The sequence below is a fragment of the Mycetomoellerius zeteki genome, unplaced genomic scaffold (genome assembly GCF_001594055.1).
Source record: "Mycetomoellerius zeteki isolate Tzet28-1 unplaced genomic scaffold, Tzet1.0 scaffold120, whole genome shotgun sequence".
Classification (NCBI taxonomy): Eukaryota; Metazoa; Arthropoda; class Insecta; order Hymenoptera; family Formicidae; genus Mycetomoellerius; species Mycetomoellerius zeteki.
In genome coordinates, this window is record NW_017256127.1 from 1,318,346 (window position 1) to 1,345,610 (window position 27,265).

At 33.1% G+C, this 27,265-nt stretch overlaps 4 protein-coding genes across 8 annotated transcripts; 3 read left to right on the top strand and 1 right to left on the bottom strand.

The window, feature by feature from the left end:
- The first annotated feature begins 1,196 nt into the window (after positions 1-1,196).
- Positions 1,197-2,619, top strand: LOC108731089 (nucleolar protein 58). The gene is made up of 4 exons (XM_018461177.1): positions 1,197-1,451; positions 1,745-1,874; positions 1,933-2,180; positions 2,301-2,619. Exons 1-4 carry the CDS (start codon positions 1,333-1,335, stop codon positions 2,617-2,619), a joined length of 816 nt encoding a protein of 271 aa, XP_018316679.1. The 5' UTR covers positions 1,197-1,332.
- A 937-nt stretch (positions 2,620-3,556) lies between these two features.
- On the top strand, positions 3,557-6,834 carry LOC108731094 (2',5'-phosphodiesterase 12). Of its 4 annotated transcripts, none has more exons than XM_018461184.1 (8): positions 3,557-3,692; positions 3,800-4,220; positions 4,490-5,037; positions 5,178-5,317; positions 5,519-5,805; positions 5,884-6,039; positions 6,189-6,309; positions 6,456-6,834. In XM_018461184.1, the coding sequence occupies exons 2-8, from the start codon at positions 3,933-3,935 to the stop codon at positions 6,716-6,718; spliced, it is 1,803 nt and encodes a 600-aa protein (XP_018316686.1). In that variant the 5' UTR covers positions 3,557-3,692; positions 3,800-3,932; the 3' UTR covers positions 6,719-6,834. The 4 variants fall into 4 exon arrangements, with proteins under 4 accessions (XP_018316686.1, XP_018316688.1, XP_018316687.1 ...); XM_018461186.1 differs by having other exon boundaries at positions 5,184-5,317; XM_018461185.1 differs by having other exon boundaries at positions 3,908-4,220.
- Positions 6,835-8,934: 2,100 nt separating this feature from the next.
- Positions 8,935-20,367, bottom strand: Caper (RNA-binding protein 39-like protein Caper). Of its 2 annotated transcripts, XM_018461299.1 has the most exons (9): positions 20,244-20,367; positions 20,050-20,161; positions 16,600-16,664; positions 14,782-15,096; positions 13,882-14,086; positions 13,503-13,769; positions 13,167-13,342; positions 12,902-13,072; positions 9,851-10,148 (listed from the first exon to the last, which is right to left on the bottom strand). In XM_018461299.1, the coding sequence occupies exons 2-9, from the start codon at positions 20,137-20,139 to the stop codon at positions 9,851-9,853; spliced, it is 1,587 nt and encodes a 528-aa protein (XP_018316801.1). In that variant the 5' UTR covers positions 20,140-20,161; positions 20,244-20,367. The 2 variants fall into 2 exon arrangements, with proteins under 2 accessions (XP_018316802.1, XP_018316801.1); XM_018461300.1 differs by lacking the exon at positions 20,244-20,367 and having other exon boundaries at positions 8,935-10,148; positions 20,050-20,139.
- A 2,640-nt stretch (positions 20,368-23,007) lies between these two features.
- Positions 23,008-25,542, top strand: LOC108731095 (uncharacterized protein C19orf47 homolog). The gene is made up of 3 exons (XM_018461188.1): positions 23,008-23,339; positions 23,584-24,648; positions 24,731-25,542. The coding sequence occupies exons 1-3, from the start codon at positions 23,321-23,323 to the stop codon at positions 24,862-24,864; spliced, it is 1,218 nt and encodes a 405-aa protein (XP_018316690.1). The 5' UTR covers positions 23,008-23,320; the 3' UTR covers positions 24,865-25,542.
- Positions 25,543-27,265: the final 1,723 nt, after the last annotated feature.

Genomic DNA, 27,265 nt, shown 5'->3' on the forward strand with positions numbered 1-27,265 from the left:
AATACAATAATATACATATAGTTGCTTTAAAAAAATATGTAGGTAAAATGGATAATATTTTAAATAGATACCTATGTGTTTTCTTTACACCAATTAATTAATCTTATTATTTTGTTCATAAAAGTATTAAGGTACAATTATCAAAAAGTTAATAGTTTACAAGATATTTAATATTTCATGTCAATACATGTCAGAATCAAGTATAAAATATCTCATATTGGTTTTTCTTGATATTTCTACCTTAATACTTTTATATGCAAAAAAATCAGAAGAATCATATTTCATGTAAAAATATAATTCCATTTAAAAGTGGTGATCTTCATATTTTTTTAGCGCCTCTATCCAGAAAAAAAGCAACGTGACAGAAAAAAATATGTCCCTCTCGGAACTGTTCCACTTTTGCTGAACGTTTTTCCGTATCTTTCATATTATTCAAAATATTTATCTGTTAAGATTAAAATAAATTGCCCTGTATAAAAAATTTTTATTGAAACCCTGATAATTAATCGTTTATAAGATTGGAAATATTATGATTGTTTTGTATCTCATAAAAAGATAAATTCAAAAGATCTAAAAATTTTGAAAAATATCTATGCAAATCGAGAGTACTATAATAAACAATTTTTGTCTCTTGCAGTTTTTCTGTATAATTAATAGTATTTGAGTAAAAAATTATTGAAGATTAATTTTCGACAATTTTTAATAATTAATATCTTGTTAATTATTGCGAAAATTACAAAATATAAAGGACTTTCGACTCAGTTTAGTCCGCCCAGTTCTACCTGCCCATGAAATATTTGGTGATTATTTTGGGACACCCATATAATGATAATTCGATAATGGACTTTGGTTCCACCTCCCCAGCTCTGAAAACAATTGTCACCTCAACTTAAAACTTTTCTGTGATTAATAAAAAAAATCTCATTATAAGGTACCATTGAATACAGAATTGAATTCAGTCGCAAAATCGAGGACCCCAAAACGAGAGATTTTTGGAGTCACTCTTTATAGTTTCCTCCGATTGTACACATCATATCTATACACTGTTAAAAAAAAATTTGCTTCCATTACATTTGCTTCCATTACGAAATTAACTATTTGCATCGACAAATCGCTCGGTGACCTCGTCGAATATTTCACCGAAAAACGCATTCTAGTCATTCCAGAGCCTCCTTCGTTATTCGGCCTCGGCAGTCGGCATTCGCCACGCATTTGTCAGGCTCGTCCTCCGCGATAACCTTCGCGAGAACTCGCCAAATCTGAGAAGAAATCGCGGCGAACCGTTAATAACCGACGCAGAATAGAAATCAAAGGCACCCTCGGGTCATCCGTATGAATGCAACGGACTTACGTTTAAAAGCATGGACGCCTGCAGTACCGCGCAAGATACCGGACAACATTGTGTCCTCAAGCTATACGACAACGAGAGCATTCGTGCCGTCCTACGAAAAGTATAAGAATTATAATTATTACACTTATAATGGCGACCAGAAGAATCGAAAAATTGTCAACTTGAAATCGTATTTTTTTTTTATATAAATGATATAGACAATATATTTAAAATCATATGAGATGGACAATTTATTATTATATTTATATATATTCTGTATGATTTTTGTATTGATTTTTGTATTGATTTTTATATAATTTTAATTTTAATTTTACGTACATTAAATGAAACACACTATATTAATGTAATACTGTTATAAATAATATTTTTACTTGCAATTTGCGTGCAATATAGAGAAAAAGAACCTCGCATAGAACAACTACTCTCGAATGAATATCAACGAATTTGGTGGCAGGAAAAACTAGCTTGGGATAAGACTGTAACTGCTAAAAAAATTGCAAGCAAAAAAATATTACCCCGTAAGGTAAATAATTATTATAAAATTATCGATGGTGTGATTATTAAATTAGAAGTTTATACAGATGATTAAGAGAAAAGTACCAACATGTGTGACTGTTAAATATCCAACAAGAGAAGAGAGATTGAAAGATAAAAAGAGAAAAGAGTTTAAGAAGAAATCTAACGAGAATCTTAAAACTGAAGAGACGATATTCGCAAAACATAGCGATACAAAATTTAAAAAACGCAAAGAGATGAAATTCAAGAAACAGGAGGAAACAAAATCAAAGAATTGTGAAGAAATAAAATCAGAGAGTTGTGAAGAAACAAAATCAGAGAATTGTGAAGAAACTAAGTCACAGAATCGTGAAGAAAAAAACACAGAGAATCGTGAAGAAGCAAAGTCACAGAATCTTGAAGAAACAAAAACAGAGAATCGTGAAGAAATAAAATCAGAAAAGTCCGAGAAAGAGAATCCTCAAGCAGAATACAAAGAAACGAAATCAGAACAAGTCGAGGAAGCGAAATCAGAAGAAGGCGAAGAAACGAAATCAGAAAATTATAAGGAAACTAAATCAGAAAAATGCGAAGAAACGAAATCAGAAGAACGTGAAGAAACAAAATCGGAAAAATATGCAGATGCAAAATCAGAAGAACGTGAAGAAACAAAATCAGAAAAAAATGCGGAAGCAAAATCGAAAGAGCGTGAAAAAACGCAATTAGAGAATAGCCAAGATACAAAAGGAGAAAAATACAAGGAAAAAAATTAAGAAACAAATAAATAAATTACATATATTATCTCTCACTTGACATATAAAATTAAAATTAAATTTAGAATATAATTTCTTCGGAATTATATATATATACATATATATAGATATATATATATACAATTTCTTGAAAAAATAAAAATATTCTGAAACAAAAAGTTAAAGATTTGTTAATGTAACTTGGCACAAAGCTCTATTAAATTTTTATATCTTTTTTTCTTTTCACATCTCTTTCGCAATTTAATTAAATTTAAATCTGTAATATTATTACTCTTATTCTTCCTTTTTATTTATAAGTACAGAAGATTCTTTATAGCTCTTCTTTTATTTTATCTATCGATAAAATAAACACTATTAAGTATTAGTAATCGATCATACAGACTCAACATTTTTTTATTAAAATATAAATATAGAAAAGTAAAATTTAACATTCTGCAGCATCAGTTTTCTTAATTAATAGAAAATACATTAACATATAATGTACTGATAAAATGTACTTTGATAAGAACTGGTATTCTAAATATAATCCAATCGTATCAGAAACAGAGACATTCTAGTGTTTAATTTTTAAAATTCCATGGCGCGCTGGTAACATTTTTGCAATTTTTTAATTTCTTTTGTCATAAACATAACTTTTTAAATTTATACTTTAAGAAAAATCCTTTTTTTTATAAAAAAGAAACAGTTTAAACATCAGATTTATTCTTCCTATTCTGTCAGAGAAAAGAGTTTATGAAAGATAATATTAACAAAAAATTTAGAACTAAAAAAAATTAGAATTGAAAAATCTAACAATAATGTAGAGCTCTCGATATTATTTTTTTATTGTTATTATCCAGACCAGAAAATCTACCAATAATGATGCTTATGGCGCCATCTAACCTACAAAATTAACATAATCTTTACATCTATCGATACAAAACTTGTAATACCGGTCGATACAGCTGATTACCATGTCGTCGATAAGCCTCAAAACTTGCTTCGAAATGTCCGAAACGTAACGGCGGAGTATCTTCCTCGAAGTTACGTTAACTCTACCTACATGATTATCGCACGTGTAGAACACTGCGAAGGTATTTATAACCTCAAATACATTTTCCTGAACAGAGCTACTTTACGCACGCTCTGATTTGTAACGATTTTTTAAAATAATTTTATTTAATTTAAAATATTTTTTTAGTGTCTAATTTTCTAACCTAAAAATCTGTACGATATTTCCGAGCTTCTTAATTTATGGCTCACGTCTCCAAACAGTAAATAGGAGGTCGATACGGCCAGATATTTCCGAGCTGAATGAATCACAATTGATTATAATGCGAAATACATTCGCGGCTAAATTGCTTATGCACAGAATTCACCTAATTTCACCGATCCTTACGTCGTATCGCAGTAAGCACTTTCAAGCGAAACGGATACTAAAGATGAACGAGGCATTTCTCCGCTACGATAAAGGCAACGATATGTTTGACATCTCGTTTCGCTATGTGGATGAGATAATGAAGATCGACCGTCAGTTCAACTTTTCCAGACAGACCACGGAGAGTGTGAGCAATTTCCTCAAAAGGGTCGACACAAACGTTTGTAAGATTGTAAACAAAAAGGTGAGTTTCCTTTTTGTCTTTTTTTCCTTTTCCTTGTTATTAGATTTCCATTTATCGTTACATTTTATATTGTATTATTTTTAATGTATAATAACTATAAGTATATACTACAAAAAAAAGAATTTTTCTAAAAAAAATTAAAATACAAAATAGAATTTTTTATATAAATTGTGAACAAATTAGATATTGAAATCTGAAGAATTAATATTCTACAGACAAACTTTAAAATAAAAAATATCTAAGAGAGAAATAAAAATTTTTTTCTTTAGATAGAAAAAAGAAAGAAAAAAAATACTGCTTATGAGGTATCTGATTTGACAAAAGACAATGTGAATACTGGAAAGATCATGCTTCTCAGAAATGATGTCGAAGTGGATGGTGATACATTGTGTGAAAGCCTTTTACAGGATTCTGCAGAAATAAAACTGGTCATTTTCGAGAAGACCTTCTTAGTGAAACGAAATGCACCTTATATCACCAAAATTTCGTTACCATCGTGCATATTGGCAGGTTTTCTGACTTATCCATCCAAGTTTGAGTCACTGTATACTGACACGAAGCGATCGATATTTGACTGGTATAGAAATGATCCTATTAACAAACCAAACTCGTGGACACATGTAGGCAATGGATATCTATATGTACCCAGCGTGACTGATATTGGTTGCCATTTGAAAATTAGCTGTGAACCTCGGAATGACTCAGATTCAGGTTCTAGGATGGAGATACAGTCAAAAAATGTCGTGGAAGCCGGTCCTGGAGAATGTCCTTTCGATACTCGACATCAGTTTACGAAACATAAATTATCGGGTAGGAGGTACGGTACTCATAAAGATGATAAATTTGAAAGAATAAAGTATTGGAAGGATCTTTATTATATATAATATAATATTTATTAATATGACGTATACTAAATGTGTTTTACTTGCAAACTGTATATTAAACAAGGAAAAAAAGTTTCAGAGTAATAAGTTATAATATATTGGCAGATACATATGCCGATACTGATTTTTCTAAAGATGTATTATTCCCATACTGTCCACAGTATGCGTTAGATATGGATTACAGAAAGCAGTTGATACTTAAAGAAATAATAGGTGAGTGATAAATATAATGTATATGATTTATTTGATAATAATAAAATAAATAATTAAATTTATATTAATAATTAAATATTGTTCAAAAAAATTTCCGAAATTTTTAAACATTAAAACAGAATGTTATTAGATTATCGAATGAAGCAATAGCAACAATTTATAATCATTTTCGTAATTTTAATATCGATGATTTTATTGTAGGTTTTAATAGTGATATAATTTGCTTGCAAGAGGTAGATAAAAATATATTCGAATGTGATTTATTGCCTTCCCTGTATATGCTGAATTACGATGGTGTGTTCGTTACGAAGAATGAAGTTAATGAAGGACTCGCTACATTTTTCAATCAAGATAGATTCGAAAAATTAGGATTTGTACGCAGCATAATGGCTCAAAACGTTGATTTATCTAAATTTGCTGCCATCTGGTCTAAAATCGACAATGACAAAACGAAGGAGAGATTTTTGAGTAGAAATACAACCATTCAGGTAATTGCGTATGATATAATTAGCATTTTAAGTAGATATTATGTTATACTCATTGAATAAACGTTAACAATGATTTAGGTAACGACGTTACGATCGAAAGAGAACCGATCTGAAATCTTGATCATCGGCAACACGCATTTATACTTTAAACCTGATGCGGATCATATACGTTTGTTGCAAGGATATTATGCAATTACATACCTACACGATGTCGCGAAAAGGATACGAGAAGAGGTAGATACTTTCTCCAACAAAAACTTTTTACATTTATAGATATCTCCAAAAAAATATTTAAAAATATTTTGACACTTTCGCAAATCATCTTATAAAAAGTCTCTGTATTACTTATATTACAATTTATTAACAATTGCGTACGTTGACAGAATCCCGAATGTAACGTGAGCGTGATATTTTGCGGAGACTTTAACAGTGTGCCGGAATGTGGCATTTATCAATTGATAACGAAGAATTATGTTTCGGAAACCTGTGAAGACTGGAAAAGTAGTGAGTGATTTTCTTCAGTTTATTATCAGTTTATGAAAGCTTGTTTCTTTCTAATTTTGTTGCCTGCTTTATTTTATTATTTAACGTGATGCGACCAAAATGAGTACGTCTCGTGAAATGAGAAGAAAAATTGTGGTTTTTTTCAGATGCCGAGGAAGCTATAAAAAACATATCCTTAACGCAGGAGCTTTGCATGTCTAGCGCTTGCGGTATGCCGGAATATACAAACTATACGCCGGAATTCTCTGCCTGTCTAGACTACATATTTTATGAGAGAGACAAGTTTGAAGTGGAACAAGTGGTTCCGATGCCCAGTAAGGAAGAGCTTACTCTTCACACAGGTTTGCCGTCTGTGGTGTTTCCCAGTGATCATATATCTTTATGCGCTGATTTAAAATTGAAAGGATAATAAATTGTGAAAATTGCTAAATGGTACCTCTAATGTATCTCGTATATAATTAAATATGTAGTGATTAAATTTATCTACATTCACATATGTGAGAAAATACACAAACAAAAGTGTTTGTAGTCGCAAGTGTTTACGTAAATTTCTCTTCTCGTATCATGAAATTTATTATTTTTAAGCGCTATTTCGAGATTTGAAGTAATTCTACAATGTCTGAATTTATTCCGTCTTTCATTATTTAAAAATGAATATGTTTTCGTATATTGCCAGATTAATTTATACTGTATATCAAATATCTGCAGTTTTATAAAAAGAAAATTTCATTACAATATTTAGATTACTTCTTTTATCGTGTGTTATATATATTATATATGTATATATCAATATATACATATATATATTGTATATAAAATTGTAATGTCAGAAAATCATATAATCCTGAGAAATAGAAAAATAATAAAATAATTACATTTCCGCAATAAATACATTTACGTAATTTTGTAACTTTGTTCAGTTGACTAATATCAATTAACAAATAAAAAGTTGTTCCAAGATACGAAACAAATCATAAGAGATACTATTATTGATGAAAAGAAATATATTATACCAGAAATGCGCAAACCAAGTTTTTATAGTTTAAAACAAATCTTTCAAGTGCACATTATTTCATTTATGGTCATCAAAGTATACATCATATTTCAATAATACAGAAAAATGACGTCACTTATGTCTACAACTATAGAGTTAATTTACAAAACTTATATACAGATTAATTGTTACCTTCTTCGACGGCTCGGGTCGTAAAGGTCTGCAGATAATGAAGAATTTCAAATTTGAACCACAAATTTTCTATCTTAATATGCAAAATCGTTTCTCGTATCTTCTACTTAAAGAGAATAATCGAAATTTTTGTATTTACCTTTTTATCGATCTACAGTTACGTGACGAATAAAAATTCTATAATCTATAGCTGAACTCCTCCAAGTTACAAAGCGTTTCACATAAAAAGAAATCTAATAGTATACGTAGAAAATAGAGAGAAAAAATTATTCTACTTTTATAGATATTTATTGATTGAATTATCTGTTTTTTATATATATATATTTTTCTTTTCTATCGTAAGATTTGAAAATTGTGATTGTTATATTGCTTTACATGAAACACTTTGTATAGACTTATAATAATGATGATTATTTAACTTTCATAGTTATTCTAAATTGCAAGCTTGTAAAATCTATAAACAATTTTCTCATTTTATCTAATTTAATTGAGAAAAAACAAGGATATATCATAAATTATTCAATAACCAATTATAATATTATAATAAATATTATAATAGTGTAGTAAATAAAATTTTTGTAACTGCATTTTGCGAATTAAATAATCTTATTTCAACGCAATTGTTTAGTAATTTGAAATATATAAGCATAATTATATAAACACAAATATAAGAATGTTTATGCAAAATTTTTATACTTTTATTTTTTAATCAATCATTTTATTTTATGCTGCATTAACTTAATTAGGTGTTCACTTCGACCTCAGGTTCTTTTAACGTAAGAGCACCCAGTGAGATTTACCTACAGTTTCAAAAATGAAATTTATCTATTTTGGTCCATTTTTCGGTGCAATAACTGGTATATAATATCTCGACACTAAAAATTTTATTGCATTTTATTGGTTGAAGAGAGTAAAATTTTATATAGTGTGAGAATTACATATTTTATATATGTTGATCACATAACACAACTGCATTTATTGTTTGTTAAAATGCTAATCGTGTCTTATTCTAATGCAATATCATGTAAATTGTAGAAGAGTACTTTATCGCGAAATAACTACTCGAGTAGAAAATTTCTAATACCTGCAGACCTCCTTTTTATCACACACTTTGCTTCTGCTTCCGTATAAATGTAACAAATCTAAAGTGTATCTAAAGTAATTCTCTAAGTTGTAACCATTACAAACATACCTTAATCCTTTCTTTCCTAAATATAAGCATATGATAGCACATAATTATGGGAATTATTTTTTATACTCTTAAATAAGCCGAAAATAGAAAGATTCAAATTAGAAATATTTTTCTTTCAATTTAATATTATTAAAGTTGTAAATATAAGTCAAGAAGGATATAAACAAAAAAGTTGTAATAGAAATTAGATAAAATTAATTAGGCGATAAAATCGACAAGATATTTTTATTCTTTAATATTTAGGCGTGTCTCATATATTATAAACTTAATACGTGAACTAGATTAGGAATGAAAGGATTAAGGCTTTTTTCCCCTTCTTCATTCAAAGTGACTATTATGAACGATCGACTGAATATCTCATCAAAACATTCAAAAATACGTTACGCTATTTTAATTGTGAACATAACACATTGATATACATAAAATTGCGAAACATTGCGCCGCGTCAATGAACACTCAGGTGTCTGCAACTAAAAAAACAAACACGATTGTTCCCATATAAAAACAAAGTTATTTTATTGATTGTTAATACAATCTAATTTAATTTTCTTGTGCCTTTTAGTCACCATTTCGCGATATATCTTCAAACAGATTTTTTAGCGAAGAAAAAACCGATTTCAAATTCTTGCCCCTCTTTCCAAAAAAAAAAGACATTAATTTTGTATTTTTTTTTTATAATATACAAAAAAATAAATCAGAACAATCAGTATTTGCTTCATATTACATTACTTCGTACAAGGAGAAACTAAATAAAAAAATATGAAATAATATAAATATATATACAACGTGACTTAAAAATCAAATATTTTGGGGTCTATAAATTCTTTAATTCACATGTGTCTGAACAGCCAAATGCAAGATGTCAAACAAATTCGTACAATCACAAATTTTGATACCATCAAAACTCATGCGAACGATACATTTGCTACAAAACGAATCAAACTTCGTACGTTTACAATATTATAATGAATTCATGAAACGTGACACAAGTGACAACATACAATCGTTGTTCAGGGTGCATCCTTTCTTATTAACGGATTAAAAATGCGATTCCACCAGGCAGCAACAAGAGTACATAAGAAAGAAGAATGCAATACTATGCAAGGATTTTACACATTAGTAAACGATTGTTGCTCGCTCGCTCGCTTGCTCATTCAAGGTCATCACATTCCTCTTCGTGGCGCGCTCGGCACCAATAATTGTAACGCGGTCATTGCATCAGGAAATAACGAGTGATAATTCACTACCGGCACATAAGCTGCGGTTATAACGCGGCCGGCGAACCATCGACCGTGCAGCGAGTTCACAGCCGCCACGGCAGTCGCGATTGACGGACACTTTACATAAACGTTGCCCTGTGGTGATGCTTGGTCCACGTATACGTGCAGAACGCCGCCATGCTTGTTACATTCCTCGATCACATCATCGCGGATCTCTTTTGCCCAATTAGGATTCGTCTCACTGAAAACAAAAACGTCATAAATTACAATTTCTGATTTATTTCCATTATAATTGTAAGAAATTTTTTTTTAATCTACGAACAATATTTTTTAATTAATTATAATAAGATTTAAATTAAAAAACCTTTAAGAGTCGACGCAGGATATTCTTGCGGAATGTGATTTATTATATATTACAATTGATTAATTAAATGGCTTTTTCATTTAAATATTATTAGAACTTATATAATTCTTAAATTGTTTGATTAATAAGATTGATATATGATAATTAATAGAGATATGCGAACTATTCGAATATGAATCGAATCGAATCAAATAAGATTCGATTCGGATTTGAATCTCAACGTTTCAAATCCAAACTATCCAAAAATTTCAAATTTAAAAGAGTCGAAAATATGAATCACATATTTAAAATCATATATACCACTAATAACTGTCCTAAAACAGGACAGCTATATTATTGAAGTAAGAGATGTTATCTTATTAAGTCTATTCTTCATAGCTGAACATTGAAGATATCATTTCATAAGACGCTGAAAAGCAGCGTAATTACATAGTTTTAATTTGATGCTTAGCATGATGCTGAAAATTGGATTTATTCGAACACTAAGAGTCAAACGCTAAGTGTCAATTTAAATCACGTAATCATTGCTTTTCAGCATCTTACGAAATGGTATTAGGGATGCACCAAATCGTAAAATTACCGGATACCGGACAGAATGTAACATCGGATATCCAACATTTTTCGGAAAAAATTTAATGATATAAAATTTCAACCGGATATATTCCCGGATACTAATGATATCGGCTATCCGATCGGATAGTAAGTGTCGGATAATACCAGATACCGGATACTTTTCAGATATCCGGTGCATCCCTAGTATTTATAATAATTGTTAATTCATTTTTAATTTTTAATTCCAATGATTCGATTTGATCTATATAAATTTTTTCGATTCGGTTCAAATGCGGATTCAAACAAAGAAATGAAATTTGATTAAATTCAACATAAAAAAACCTTGAGTCGTACATCTGTAATATAATTAGACTATTGCTTTAAAAGATGCTTTTATAATAAGTTTATCATGTTATCATTAGTTTTGCATATCACTGCATATATGCTATAAATCAATTATGATAACATTTTTTATTTAGCATATACAGGGTGTTTCCAAATTAAATGGCAAAACTTCGGGAGCGTGTAGAGGAGTAAAAAACTAAGAAAAAAAGTCCTATAGACATATGCTCGTTTTTGCTTTGTTTCGCAGGAAATCACGAAAAAAGAAAAAAATATATTTAATTTATTATTTTAATTATTTTATTTATAAACTTTTTAATGAAGATTTTGTTCGAAATGTGCACCTCTTGCAGCAATACAAGCATTGCATCTGTCAAACACGGCTCTTGTAGCAGCCAGGCACTGTTCTTGCGATATTCTGTTCGCTGCAGCTACGATACGATTTCTCAAATGTTGCTCTGATTGAATAGGCGAAGAATAAACTTCTTGCTTCAGAGTACCCCATGCATAGAAATCTAATGGCGTTAAGTCGGGCGAACGAGTTGCCCAATGTACTGCTCCTCCACGTCCAATCCATCGTTGTGGGAATTTTCTATCTAACCAGGTTCTAGCGACTCTGCTGTAATGAGCAGGGCATCCATCTAATTGAAACCACATTTCAGTACGTTGTTGTAATGGGATGTTTTCTAAATAGTCAGAAAATTCATTCTCCAAGAAATTTAGAAAACGGTCCCCATTTAATCTTGCAGGTAAAAAAAACGGTCCCACTAAAACGTCGTTCCAAATTCCAAGCCAGACATTAACAGAAAACTCTTGCTGAAATTTGTATTCTCTAACAGACCTGGGATTTTGATGAGCCCATATATGATAATTCCTTTGATTAATTATTCCACCTCTGGTAAATGTTGCCTCATCTGACCACATTATTTTAGATGGAAATAAAATATCATTGTGGCATGTCTGAAGGTACCAGTTACAAAAGTTCAATCTGTTCCAATGATCTTGAGGTAATAAATTTTGCACTTTTTGAATGTGGTAGGGATAGCGATTATCTCCTTTTACAGTTCGCCAAATTGTTTGTGGTGACACTCCCAATACAGCCGACGCATTCCGAACGCTGGTCTCAGGATGATTGTCAAAATGTTGTAAAATACGATTCCCTGCCTGCAAATCTCTTCGTAACGCTGCTTGAAATCGGTTGTTTTCTTGTCGAATTGAAAATGTTCCAGTCTCTCGCAATCTATTAAATGTCAACATAAACACTCTTCGGTTTGGCACTCTTCTGTTTGGAAATCGTCGTGCATATTCTCGCACCGCCTTTAAAGCATTACCGTTGCAGAAACCGTATACAAAAACCATATCAGCATATTCACTATTAGAATACGTACGCGGCATATTGCAAAAGACAAAATTCATCTACTGTTAAAGGCTTTCAAAGAGCGACTGACAAATTCATAACAGAAAGTGGAAAATGTAATCAAATATGTCGGTGCTAGATATGGCAAGAAATGTAAACATTTTTTTTCGATTTCTCTGAAACGGAGCAAAAACGAGCATATGTCTATAGGACTTTTTTTCTTAGTTTTTTACTCCTCTACACGCTCCCGAAGTTTTGCCATTTAATTTGGAAACACCCTGTATATTCCCCCTAGTGAAAGTATGGTACACGTGACACTAGGTCTACAAATATGCAACATACAAAGAAAGTATTCGATATAAGGAAATATGTGACTTACTTTTGCGGATCAAACATGTTCGATAACATGAAACACTGTGTCGCAATGGGGGGCGCGGCTTGAGGTGGTGGTTGCGGCTGCGCCATCACTGGTGCCATATTTAAAGCGTTCGCTGCAGCGGGAGGAATTTCCAGACCAGTACCTTCCGCCAATTTGAACATCAATTGTAATCTGCAAAAATAATATCGTACACATTTTTTAATGAAGTGTGACCTTAGTTTTATTTTTTCCTTTTATGGATTTTGCTTGTTATTACTTTACGTACCTTCCAGTTGCTCCGAGGTCAATTCCACTACGATCTAACTCATCAGTATCGAGTAGAGAAGGTCCTTGAATCAGATCAGTTCGTTCCGTTACATTCCCAACCTTCATAGGTCTACCAGCGAGCTCGAATCCATTCAGTTGTTCCAATGCTTTCTTTGCATCGTCTGCATTTCTGAACTGAAAAAATTATGATCTTGAGTTTCATGCAAATATAACGATCTTAAAGATATCAACTAATTAACTAATTATAATAACTTAATTCAATTATTATATAAGTAAGTATTTTGATGCATATATTTAACGAGAAACATTTATGTATAATGCTATAAAAGCTTACAGTCAAGAAACCATAACCCTTGCTGCGTCCTGTTTCAGGATCCATAATCAACTGTATGTTATCAATCTTTCCAAATGGTTCAAAAATTCCACGAAGCATATCCTCAGTGATATTGAAATGTAAAGATCCTACATATAACCGCATTGGTCCTGTTTGTCCTTTAGGCATTAGGTTTGGCATTGAATTACCCATGCGATTCTTCTCAGCCTGTGTATGCTGTACTACAATAGGTACTCCAAGAAGCTTTTGACCAGACAAACCAAGAGCCTATAAAGTGATATAAAAATCAAGGAAATATATTCAGTGTAAAAAATGTTTCTAAATAATAAAAATCTTCAGGAAACGTTATCTCCAATTATATAACAATTAATATACTCACAAGTGTCACACTTTCTGGATCTTTGAATTCCACATAGGCAATACCTTTGAATCTTCGAGTTTTGTTGCATGTGATAAGTCTGACGTCCTGAACCTTGCCAACGCTTGAAAAGAATTCTTCCAAATCACGCGCACGAATTCGTTGACTCAACTGCATACAAAAGACAGTCCGAGCATCTCGCTCCTCTGGTGTCAATTCATCGTTTCTAAAGACAAATGTTACAATCAGCAAATATTAAAAAGACAGAGTATATATTACAATTTTTTTTTAATTCTAATTTCTAAGTTTGATATTGTTGCACATTAATTTCTGTTACTAAATGCAATAGTAACAAAACCGAATTTAATATTCACATTGATCTAGCATAAATATATCCCCCAAAATCATAGATTGCAATTCCATGACTGGGTCTAGTCAATTATGCATTTGAAGAGATATGATTATAGATAAGAAAACAAAAATCAATGTCTTGTATTGTTTAATTCCTAAGCGATTATATAAATTTTAATGTACAATTTATCTTAATATACTCCATTGATTCAAAAATTAAATTTTTATTTTTATATTTCATTCTAGAATTATACCATAACCATAAAATTTACTTTTATATTTAATTATTCTGCTGCTTTTATATTCATTATATATGAAACAAATCTATAATTCATATAAATATACGTAGTTTTTGTTATAAAAAAAATTTGATAATCCTAAATAAAAAAATTACGCATTTAAGTAAAATTAAACATTTTAATTTTATATGAGAGAATAGCAGTTTCACAGAACAGATTAGTATTTTGATACATAGCAGTAGCACTCCATTTAATTTCAATGTTACAAAAAATAAAAAATCTACTAATTAGATTTAACTGATATGAAAGTCTTACAAACAAGTATACTTACATTCCTAACGGACTGTGGCCTTTGCCGAATGGCGGTCGGGCTCTAGGTAGAGTTAGCGGTGTCAGCGATCTCTTCCTCCTTCTGTCTCTATCCCGATCTCTGTCTCGCCTGTCCCTGTCTCGATCGCCATCACGATCCCTTTCCCGATCCCGTCTTTCGCGCGATCTGGATCTGCGCCGACGGTCGCGGTCGCGATCGCGATCTCTGTCCCGATCACGGTCCCGGTCTCTGTCTCTCTCGCGATCCCGTCGATCTTTGTCTCGGCGATCGCGATCTCGGGATCGTGAACGTGAACGCGAACGATGTTTGCTCTTCCTACGAAAGAAAAATACTTCAATTAAAAAGGTTCGCTCGAAATAAATCAAATTCCTTTAAATATTCAAAGTGAACCTTTAAGTATTAAGATGGAAATCAAGGTAGCCACGCGTATATGAAATCGCTATTTCATATATGTATATATATTTTTACATATGTAGTGTATTAAAAGTATATTTTAAATGTACTCAGCTTATATTAAATGAAAAGGAATGGTTTCCTTTTAAAGCTAAAACGTTTAAGTCTTAAAAAAAAAAACACTAAAAATGTAAAATTATCAAGATCGAAGGTTTAAATTATTCTGTTGGAAATTCCTACAAAATGCTTTAATGAACTCTAACATCCGCGTCGATGTTTTATAATAATTATAGAATTATATTATATGTATGGGATATGGCTAGAATACTTCGGTTAAAGAAAATACATTTTTTTAATAAAAAAATAATTTAAATGAATGTGTAAAATAATAACGAGTACATTGAGATGCTGGAAAATGCATTCTTAGTTCTACATTTGATTCAATTATAAAAAGAAAGTTACATTATCGAATCTTTTTGTCATTTTTTTAATATCGAGTTTTCTATAACTCGATTATTAAGATAGCATAATGCAACTTTGTAATTTTATAAAATTTTATTTCATCTTTTTTATTTAGAGCTATAAGGATACATATCGATTTCGCGAAAGGAAAATCTGTAATACAGATATTCTTCCTATATACTTACCATCATCGGGTTTAACCTTTGGAATTATGAAATTAACCGGCATTTACTAATTGTATGGGGTCTATAACAAAGAGAATAAATCTTCAGATGGGTCTATTAGGCAAGGGTCTAATGCTGCTTCAATTATGGCGTAAAGATATGACATCACAAGGTGTTGCGGGAAATAACAATATAGCCTTTTCTTTTTTTTACTTTAACTTGAATCGACAAGTGTATTGACGGTGTATAGGGATTAACGACATGCTGACATAATACTCAAATAATAGTCACAATGAACTTTTCGAAAATTTCAACAACCTATGCAGCCGTAACAATTATTCCGCGTTGCAACAAAGTACACGCAGAAAAATACAAAAAAATTGAGTAAAATGATTTTTCACAGCCTAAATTTTTTCGTGTTCTTCATTTAAATAAATTTTCAAATAAGTTAGAAAACTAAAGTTCTTTTATTCTTAATTAATATTATTCTATTATCATTGACCCTTTATCATTAACGCGTTATATATTCAATGCTGTGATTCAGATGTACTGATTCGTACAAAACCGTTCATTTTAAAAGTGACCCAAGTAAAATCTCCAACACGAGAAAATAAAAGTGAAATAATAGCAAGTCGACGTCTTTTAGCAAGACCTCCAAATTCGAGTAAATTTTAATGCGGGACGTAGGGTCACCTAATCTTTCTTAGCTTCAAAGTTAGATACAAGGATGGTGCAATTAAATCCTCATCTCCACTTAATTTTTAATATAGCCAAGTAATCCAAAAAAGTTTCTACTCACCCAGATGATTTGCGACTAGACCCATTCTCCTTGGAGGACTTGTCTTTGGAAGAGGAGTCCTGCTCCTACGAACAGCAAACAGTTGAATGCCATGCCAGCCAGCCGATGTGGCAGGGACGCGCGAACAAGGGGACAAAAAGCAAATCGTAAAACGTTAGTAAATTTCATAATGACAGTCTTTTCACTATAAATATGTATAAATATAACAATAACATTATATATATCTTTATATTTTCTCATTTATATTTTTTGTTTTCTTGTCAAATGTCAAATTCAACGAGAATTACGAGATAATGTTTTCTTTTTCGTATCGCCTGTCAGTACTACGATAGCAACCTTCCCTTGCTGCGGAAAAGCAATGCTTTTTTTTTTTTGATGCTGGATGACAGAGACAGACGTCGGCGTCAATTCTCGTGCTCTTTCTCATCTTTTCTGTTCGTTTTATTTCCGGAACTCTATGGGTCTCCGAGAGCGCTGAGGGAGGGGAAGGTACAAGAAGAGAAGAGAGAGCGAGCGTGAGAGAGAGCGTGTGTAAAAAAGAGAAAGAGAAAGACAGACGGGGCGAGCATAGCGATGCGACACAGTCGCATGCACCTGGCTCAAACTTACCAATCGCTTTATCGGGTATTAGGAAAGCATTGCAATCTTGGGTTGAGCATGCCTTGGTGTTTAAACTACCAATGGCCAACCACACATCCTTTTTCTTCTGCAAAAGAGAGCCCTCATCAAAGACAGCACGATTTTAAAAAGGTTGTAAACGCGAGAGACGCGAGCGAGCACTCCTAATCGCTAGCCTACGATTACCAGCGCGTACTTGCTGATTAGGGAGTGTGTCTCTCGTTAATCAGGGGTCGTTTTACACCACCGTTCTTTTCCCCCCTCCCTTCTGACATGGACAAAAGATTGACCCATAAGCATTCTGCATGACCCGCACAGATCCGCGATCCGGCCGAGTCCAGAAAATGTTTCTTTCATTATTGTTATAATGCAATGTGCATCGCACACAATTCAAGGACAATTTAATACATAACAGAGTACAAGCAATGAATATTTTTTTCTTTTACAATTCCGATTCATTCAACAATGATTCATTTAATTAAAATTTAAATTTTATCTAGAATACAAAGACTACGTTCGGAGACTCTTTGTATTCGGCTATTAACGCTATTTGGATCATTCTATCTCCATCGTTTATTGAACATAAAACAAGGATAGAATGACACATGTTAATAGCATCTCCCTGAACGCACACAAAGTATTCTGATGGAGAACAAAAGCAAATTCTTGAAACATTTTCTTAAATGAATTTAAATATCTTATTTTGCGAACCAATTTATTATACTTTTACGTGATCATTTGCAAACTCGAAACATAAAACAGGATGTTTACAAAGTTCCTATCCGATTTCTAAGAGATAAACCGGTTTTACAAAAAATAACATATAGATACATAATACCATTACATGAAAACTTTCAGTACATTATTATTAAATTACTGCGCATTGAATATTTATCATTTGTTTACGCATATTGTATTGTAAAAAATTGAAGTTTTCTACGTGTAGACATAGATACATATAACTCATATCCAAGCTACATTTAGAACTGATTAATAAAATGGCATGGATACGCACTTTGTAAACAATTTGGGAACATCAAATTTAATAGAGAACAATACGCTAAGAGCAAGGTAAGAATTTCGGAAGCCTGACGTGTCTTCTGTCGCACTGCAATTAAGTGTCGTGATACCTGATGATGTCACTACCTAGAAGGGAAATTGCTATCATTACAAATTGTACAAAAACAATAGGCAAGGTTTAGATATTTTGTAAAATGAGCTCGTTCGTCACAAGTAAAACGCGTTTTTCCTAGCAAAACATCTGGCAATGATAATATTTTGATGTGATCATACTTGCATTTAAAGCTTTGCAATAAAAACAAATACTTTAGATTTTGTATAAATGGAGAGAAGTGTTCAAGCAATAAGTAATATAACAGTGAATTAGTGAAAATAAACAAAAGTAACATTGCAAATATTTTAAACTTATAAATCACAGCAAAGTTTACTTAACAAGCTCTACTTGTGTCTGAGAATGTATTAATTAAATATTTAATTCTTACATAAAATAATTATGTAAAAATAAGATAAATAGTTACAACAATTTATTGAACATAAAAAATCAAGATATACTTAGATTGCTTTAGAATAGAAAAAAAATTTTGTAAAATATTATCAAATATTAATTTTCAAATATTATCCGAATATTATCAGTGTTATTAAACATGAAGTATGCTTCTACTTCTTATGTAACATGTCTTAAAGATAAATTTTATCTTATTAAAACATTACATTATTCAAGGAGTAGATATTATATTGCATCAAAAAATGCAAGAATAATTTCATTTATCCAATAAGTGCAAGCATTTTACCAGATCAACTTTATATCGTATATATCCATTTTTGACTCACATGGTACGCTTAAATCCACGAGTTCACAAATTCATGAATCCCTATATGCTCGAGATAGATTCTTAGACCCACAAGTACCAAAATTCATGCCTAGGACCAAAGATCCTTCGGTACGTATGCTTTGGCAAATTTTCGATCACACACTCTTGCATTCGTTCATTCATTTGCACATTCATTCAACTTTTATTCGCGTAAGCTTTTGGCACAAAGATCTCCAGGGACTCTTTTCTAACAGTACTGATGTTGTTACCACGTGCACAAACAGCATGAAGCTTCCCATGGATTACCATGAGTTATCATTATCACTGTCGGAATCGCCACCATTTGACAGTGTACCACCATGACAGTGACGCGTATAATCTCCATTTTAATCTTATGAAACCTTATACCTTTGTAAGAAAAAAATATAAAAAAATATATTAAAAAAAACGGAGCGACTAGAAAGAAGGAAAGAGACAGGAAAAAAAAGTAGAGAATGATGTTAGATGATTGCTGTTTCGTAATACCTCGTAGTTTCATGTGCAAGGAACTCGCTGGCGCACATCCTATGAGCGCGAGGGTACATGTAACGTACCATCTATAAGTACAGAAAACGGAGGTGTTGATCAATAGTTGATATATCAGAGACAAGGGCGTACTTTGTCTACATATATATACTTATATATAAAACTATCCATATATCACACACAGAGAAAGAGAATATATAAAAAAAATAGAGCGAGAGAGATAGCGGGATGGAGGAGTGGTAAGTTCCCTTTCTCTCATACGGCGGCGAGTGCAAATATTTAAAAAAAAAATAAATAAAAAAAGAGAGAAAAGGAGACACGTTCTCGCCATCCAGTACTTACAATGCGAAGCACGAGCGTGAACGAGACGGAAACGGCGGCGATCCAGAGATCAAATGAGAGAAAGAGATAGAGAAAAAAAAAGGAAAGTAAAAAAATGAAATCGATATAAAGTTAACAGAAAAGCAAGGCTTACCCCTTTCTTGTACGGCGCCTCCAGCATCGCCTCGACATCCAAATCCTCCGCCATTACGCGAGTCGGGGAGCTCTCTGAAACGCCACGCATTAGCAGACCACAAAGTTTCACGCTGCTTGCGGACAAGAGAAGAGAGATACGTGAATTATGGACGGTTCTTGGTACTGAGCTATCGGCTACAAGCTATAACGTACAGACGACAAGCGCTCGAAATCAGAGCGAACTACGACCCAGATTAACACAAAAATTGTTCGTTACACGACAACGACAGCGAGCGGAAGATCCAAGGCAAGATGGCCGATACCGGATTTGATGGACATTCCACTTCCGCTCTTAACGCTCCCACCGGAAGTGATGCTCATCACTACGTGAATCGTTCAGCAAGTGTTTGTCCGGCCATCGACAAAATACGATCAGATAGGCTTGTCAGATTGGTCTACTTTTCGCAATTTGGGCAACCTCGGCTATCTACCGCGCGAAAATTGGACGCTTTCCAATTGAACGCATGGCAGTGGTCAATCATATGCTGGATTCACACTGCATCCGAAACAGGATTCCGATGAATTTTGCTTCGTATTATCGGAATCCTGTCATCTGATTGGATGCAGAGCGTTGTACGACGAAAATCGGTTGCAGTGTGAATCCAACATTAGGCCGGAATCAAACTACGCATTGAATATTGATATTGAAGATTGAAAGATTGAAATTTGACCAATCAAAACAATAGGAGCTAAAATTTCTTTGTCCTCACAGGTCAAATTTTAATCTTCAATCTTCAATCTCAATCTTCAATGCGTAATCTGATTACGACCTTGGTTCTACATTGATCGCATCGCAGCGTCGCAAGCGTGTCGCAAGCGTTGCGGTCCAATCAACGTCAAGCTAGCTCAACTCTGATTGGACTATAACGCTTGCGACACTCTTGTGACACTGCGATGCGACTAATGTAGAACCAGCTTAACATAAGGCCAGAGTATCGATTCTGTATCTTGAGGCCCAATATTAAACTGATTCTACATTAGTCGCATCGCAGCGTCGCAAGCGTGTCGCAAGCGTTGCAGTCCAATCAGAGTCGAGCTAGCCTGACGTTGATTGGACCGCAACGCTTGCGTCGCTGCGATGCGACTAAGTCCGGATCTACAATAGGTGTTTTAAGACTTAAGCCGTAAGAAATTGACCAATTACTCCTGATCTACAATAGGTGTTTTAAGCCTTAAGTCGTAAGAAATTAACCAATTATAGTCGAATTCCAGGGAAATAATCGACTATGATTCATCCATTTCTTATGGCTTAAGGCTTAAAACCCTATTGTAGATCCGGGGTTACAATCGAATCCGAGGGGAATAATCGACTGTGATTCGTCCATTTCTTATGGCTTAAGGCTTAAAACCCTATTGTAGATCCGGGGTCGTAATGTAGAATCAGCTTTATGCGGGGTCTACAATAGACTACGTTTACATGAATCGATTTACGCCGAAGTTATAACATCGATGTTAGGAAACTGGCCTATCATAGTCATTCCATTCTTCGGAGGAACAGCTATGATTGGCCAGTTTCATAACTACAAAACCCGATTAAGGATGCCGTGTAAATGTGATCATAGAAGCCATAGCAGTCGTAGGGTCTTAAATCGTAGAAAATTGACCAATCACAGTCGAATATGAGAAGAATAATCAACTGTGATTGGTTAATTTTCTACGACTTAAGACCCTATGATCGCTATGACTTCTATTGTAGACTCCGCATAAACCTCTAGTCTGTCCTTAAGGTACTTTTTCATGCTGACGCTTGACGCTCATTTTCGGCGACAATCTAAATCACGTGATAGAAATTGACGAATATGAAGCGGTAATTTTGATCACGTGACCTACTTTGACGCTGAAAATGAGCGTCGAGCGACAGCATGAAAAGGCACCTTTATGCTTAATTCAACTGGACACAGCAAGCGTCAAGCAGCGAAGCAACAACCAATCAGTGAGGCGATATTTACAATGGCGTAAACAATAGCTGCGTTCAGCAGACTCAACAGTTTTGCAACCGTTTTATGATTGTCTGCTGAGATAGGACCATTCTTCTAGATCTAAAAGTATGATCCAATTAGCGCGAAGGAAACTTACAACAGTTGCAAAACAAACGTTCTGCTGAACGCAGCCAATACCGCCTTGCTGATTAGTTGCTGCTTCGCAGCTTGACGCTTGCTGCGTCCAATGTGAATTAAATATTAAGCTGATTCTACATTAGTCGCATCGTAGTGTCGCAACATGTCGCAAGCGTTATGATCCAATCAGAGTCGAGCTAGATTGATGTTGATTGGACCGCAACGCTGCGAGCTGCGATGCGATCAATGTAGAACCAGCTTTAGGTTTGTTCGCGTCGCGTGCTCCAACACGTTCCAATGGGTGTGTTCAGCAGAAAAAGCAGCTTTGCAACTGTTATAAAATTCTTCAATATGGGCTGCGGTCCACTTGACGCTATAAACGCTTCGCAGCATTCTTTGATTAGTCAATTCGTAAAATTCTTTGTTCTGATTGGTCGCTCAAATGTTCGAAGCGTTTGTAGCGTCAAGTGGACCACAGCCATGACGAACGCAGCCAATATGCTCCTAGTATAGCTCTTATTCACTCCAACGCACTTGACAGAGCGAGTAGGAGCTATGGTAGGAGCATGTTGGAACATATTGGAGCTTGTGATGCGACAAACCTCGAATCTTGTATATCACTTGATTGGTGCGTTCAGGGAGACGCTATTAGCGCTACTCTGTCATTCTATCTTCGTTGTTTATTAGACGTAAAACAAGGATAGAATGACAGAATAGCGCTAATAGCGACTCCCTGAACGCACCTGATATATGCGTCGCGTTTATACCTGTGTGTGTGTATGTGTGTGTGTGTTGTGTGTACATACGTGATTCGTTGCATTATATATATATATATATATACACACAACCGTGATACATATATAGGCATAGTGGAGTCCCAGAGATTCTTGTGTTTATTAATAATTTCTCTCGACATTGTATAAAATAGAGCCAGAAACGGTTTAGAATTGGCATAATTAGAGATCGTTAATCAGAATCTTTCGTGTTCTGTTTTTTTTTTTTAATCTGACGATCGGACGATTGCAACTTGGAACTTAATTGTGGCGGCTCTTTGCAAAATGCACATAAAGTTGGTAGAGATATATTCTTGAAGAAAAAGAGTCCGGTTCCTCGACTTAGTTAATTATTCCGAAAAATACAAGAACAAATTTATCTCATACTTCAACTGTTAAAATGGCTGCATCCTTGTCAGGTGAGTTGTGAATTTGTTTTATAACGATTTGCAATTTGTAAAATTATTAATTTAAAACGGTTGAAAACTGCATAAACAGTAAATAATGCCATCTTCTATTCGTACTAAATGACCTAGTAGTTTAAAAGTTACATCCATGACTTATACATTTTGTTTGTAAATTTGTTTGCTTAAAGTATCTTTTACAAGTTTTACATATACTTTTACTTCTTTAACATATAATTGTATATCAATTATTTTATAGCTTATTGGGTAAAGTTCTTCAAAGGGGCTGGATTTTCTCAAGATGTGGCCACTAAGCATGCAGTTGTGTTCTCAAACAATCGTATTAAACCAGATATGTTGCCAGATTTGGATAAACCTAGTCTCAAAGAAATGGGTATCATGTTAATGGGCGATATGATTGCTATTTTAAGATATGCCAAGAAAGTAGTGGAAGAAACAACCTGTGAGAGATTTTTAGTTGATTCAGAAGACACACTTCCAACTCCAAAGATTTCTGTTCCAAAACCTATTATGAAAAAAGGAAGCAAGGAAATTGGAAATAAGACTATGGTTTTAGCAGCATCTAAAACAGACTCTACAAAGAAGATAGTTAAACCTTTATCTACGACAAAAAAGATTCTGACTATAAGGAAGCCAATTTCTGTCCCAGTTACCACTAATACTGTTAACCAAAAGCCGATATCTGTCAAAAGAAAATTGGCATCAGAAGAAGTATATCAAGATAATGATGATGATAATTGGAATATCTCAGAAAAAAAAGTAAAAACAACAAACGGTAGTGAAGATAATACCGAATACACTGTCGCGACACCGAAGACAACAACGGTAAGAACTCAGGTACTTAAAAAACCTGTTGAACAAAAACGAACAGTATTTGATAGATTAGGCGATAGCTCAGTTACGAGCACAACTAATTTAGTTGATACGACGCCTACTTTCAATATTACTGGAGTCGGTAAAGAAGTATTTAAGAGATCTACTAGTGTTTTTAAGCGTCTCGGTGACATAGACGATAAGAAGGATCAGATGACTATAGGAATACTTAAGAATGGATCAAGCACTATCAGTACACCAGGCATACTGAAAAACCGAACATTACCTAGCATACGCACGTCAATTGTAACGATGAAGAGAGTCGTGCCTAAAATTACTGGCACTATGCATGCCGATCACGAAGTTAACAAGAAGATTACTTTGAATAATACAAGTCGTATACTGAAGCTGAAAAAGGAAGTACCTAATGTTAAATCGAGCATTGAAAGTATTTCCAAAAAAATATCTACAGTTACATCAGGCAAGTTAGGTTTGTATATGTTATATAAATTTTACTAGTATATAGGTAATAGTGTAAAAATGAATAGTTTTTCTCGATTTTATTATTGCAGCTTCGGAACGACTTGTCTCAATACCAGCCAAAGCACGCTTGGGTACAACCACTGCCAAACAAGTGACTTTCAGTAAAGTGGCAACAGTAACACATGTCAAAAGGGCAGATGTTTTCAGTCGCTTGGGCATTTAAGTTTGGCTTGATTCCCCTATCAGTCGCGAACAAACAATGGTTGATTTGTTATTTGTATAAAGTTAGAGTTTTCCAAACCAACTGCAATGATTTTGATTAATGCTAATCAAGTGATTGATTGGACTTTCTTTTTATTACGAATGGGTATATCCAGAGGGTGCTTTCCAATTGTAAAATCATTAGACACTTTTGTGCACACGGTGACATAAGTTATGTTCCAATTGATGTAATCGTCAATACAACATTCGCATTCAGCCAGTAGGCTACTAGTCGGTTGTATAAGCTTGTGTTTTCTAGTAACCACTTACATGTTATTAACCGCGGCATCCATAAATAAAGTTGGAGGGCATTGAGTGATTGGCATTTTTGCTTTTTTTTATTCCATGAAGATGGTAAAAGCTAAATTTAATCTAATTCTATTCGAAACGGACTGAAACTGTATACGACGTATACATTCTGTCCTAATTGTGCATAATGCTACACTTTGTGCATTCCTGTGTATGTTAGTGTTAAGATGTGTTAAGCAATTGGAAAGCACTCAGAGTTGCTTGCAAGGCTATTGCAAGGCTATTGTGAATGACGTATAGAATGTAAATATAACAGACTTACGATTAGATTTATAATTTAGTGACGCCATGAATTGCTCGGTCATAAAGAAAGAACTCAAATTGTATGCTATAATCTGTAATGCAATGTATTTTTTTATTTAGAAATTTCTGAAAAATTCAAAATTCTACTTTTTTGTTTTTTTTTTATTTAAGACATTTTAAGAGATGATTCAATTTTGTATAAAGATGAAATAACTAAGATCATATTCTATAAGATACAATTGTATTTTAAACTTGGATTTATGTGTAGCCTTTTTGACTTTAAGGAAAAAGAAAAAGTTTTATAAAGTATCGTTTTTCCTATACTATATTGCTTTCTATGTTTTATAATACTCTGAGATAACGACATATACAAATACAAATGTATAGACGGGTAATTAGATTTATTATATTTTGAGAAACGATTTGTTATATTTTTACTAACTGTATTTTCTATAACTTAATTCAACACCTTTTTATTCTTCCTGCATACAATAAACATTTATTTGTTTTATAATACATAAATGTTGGTAAATGAAAAAAGAATAATCTGCCAAAAGTGTCCTATAATATTCTATTAGCAACGTTTATCGATATTTTAAGTAATTGATAAGTATGACTTGTGATAATAACAGATTGATGTAATTATATAAGTGTTTTGTATAACTGGACCATTGCCATATAATATTAATTTGTTGCTATTTTATATTTCGTAAGTGAATGTTGAAAAATTTATTTTTATAAGATTTCTGATGATAAATCTAAACAAAGTTAGAGAGAGAGAGAAAGAGGACGAGTGCTTACAAAATATTAACAAAAACGCTTGTTTGATATATCAACAAAAAGTGCAAGATATTCATCAATGAACGTTTGGGTTTTTCATTATTTTAAAGTTTTAAGATCTAAGGAGAGAATTAGTGTACTTTTCAGTAAATATCTATATGGAAGCAATAACCTTTTCATAATCTTTATTATAAAAAGCTTAATATTAATGATTAGTACATTTTTATAATTTTCTATTCATTTCCATAAAAAATTGTCAAGAAAACCCCAGTAAATACACGCGAAAATATATTTCTTTTTTTAAAAGTATGTTCATTTTTATCAGTATATGTATATAGAGTAACTTATTTAATCTCTGTTTAATTTACATTTACTCCTTATCTTTCTCTAATTAGAACGCGGCCTAAATGCACGGTGTAAACGTAGCCAAATTCTGATTCCGGCCTAAGGGTGAAATCACACGGTGTGGAAAAAGACTGCGGAATAGAGAATGCGTCATTGAAGCAACCAATCAACGGCTGCGTTCAGCAGAACGGTTGTTTTGCAACTGTTGGAAGTTTCCTTCGCGCTAATTGGATCATACTTTTAGATCTAGAAGAATGGTCCTATCTCAGCAGACAATCATAAAACGGTTGCAAAACTGTTGAGTCTGCTGAACGCAGCCAACGCTATTCAGCGCTATTCGGAATAGCGCTGATTGGTTGCTTCAATGACGCATTCTCTATTCCGAAGTCTTTTTCCGCACCGTGTGATTTCACCCTAAGATTCTAAAAAGTATATCGACAGGGGCGTTTTTAACGTCGGTGCGACGCAGGTCCCGGTGGTGAACATTCATGAATTTTTTTAAATATAGAATTATAAAGAAAAATACATTTTAAATGTGGCACTCAAATATTTATACGTCATAAACGAATTTTCCTTACATTTCTTTAGCTTTAAGCGAACATTTCTATATGAAAATACTCGCAATACTTCGGAATCGAAAACTGGGAGAACAAGAGAGGAACAAAATGTAATGGTCAAACTGTAGA

What these genes read in the sequence shown, in the direction of transcription:
- LOC108731089 (XM_018461177.1), top strand. Translation starts at nt 1,333, where the DNA reads ATGAATGCAACGGACTTACGTTTAAAAGCATGGACGCCTGCAGTACCG. An exon ending in TTCGTGCCGTCCTACGAAAA is followed by an intron (nt 1,452 to 1,744) that starts GTATAAGAATTA and finishes CGTGCAATATAG; the next exon opens with AGAAAAAGAACCTCGCATAG. An exon ending in GAGAGTTGTGAAGAAACAAA is followed by an intron (nt 2,181 to 2,300) that starts ATCAGAGAATTG and finishes TGAAGAAATAAA; the next exon opens with ATCAGAAAAGTCCGAGAAAG.
- LOC108731094 (XM_018461184.1), top strand. Translation starts at nt 3,933, where the DNA reads ATGCGAAATACATTCGCGGCTAAATTGCTTATGCACAGAATTCACCTA. An exon ending in GTAGAAATACAACCATTCAG is followed by an intron (nt 5,806 to 5,883) that starts GTAATTGCGTAT and finishes ACAATGATTTAG; the next exon opens with GTAACGACGTTACGATCGAA. An exon ending in CTGTGAAGACTGGAAAAGTA is followed by an intron (nt 6,310 to 6,455) that starts GTGAGTGATTTT and finishes GGTTTTTTTCAG; the next exon opens with ATGCCGAGGAAGCTATAAAA.
- Caper (XM_018461300.1), bottom strand. Translation starts at nt 20,139, where the DNA reads ATGCGTGGCGTTTCAGAGAGCTCCCCGACTCGCGTAATGGCGGAGGAT. An exon ending in GGCCACAGTCCGTTAGGAAT is followed by an intron (nt 14,087 to 14,781) that starts GTAAGTATACTT and finishes ATTTGTCTTTAG; the next exon opens with AAACGATGAATTGACACCAG. An exon ending in ATCCAGAAAGTGTGACACTT is followed by an intron (nt 13,770 to 13,881) that starts GTGAGTATATTA and finishes ATCACTTTATAG; the next exon opens with GCTCTTGGTTTGTCTGGTCA.
- LOC108731095 (XM_018461188.1), top strand. An exon ending in AGTTACATCAGGCAAGTTAG is followed by an intron (nt 24,649 to 24,730) that starts GTTTGTATATGT and finishes TTATTATTGCAG; the next exon opens with CTTCGGAACGACTTGTCTCA.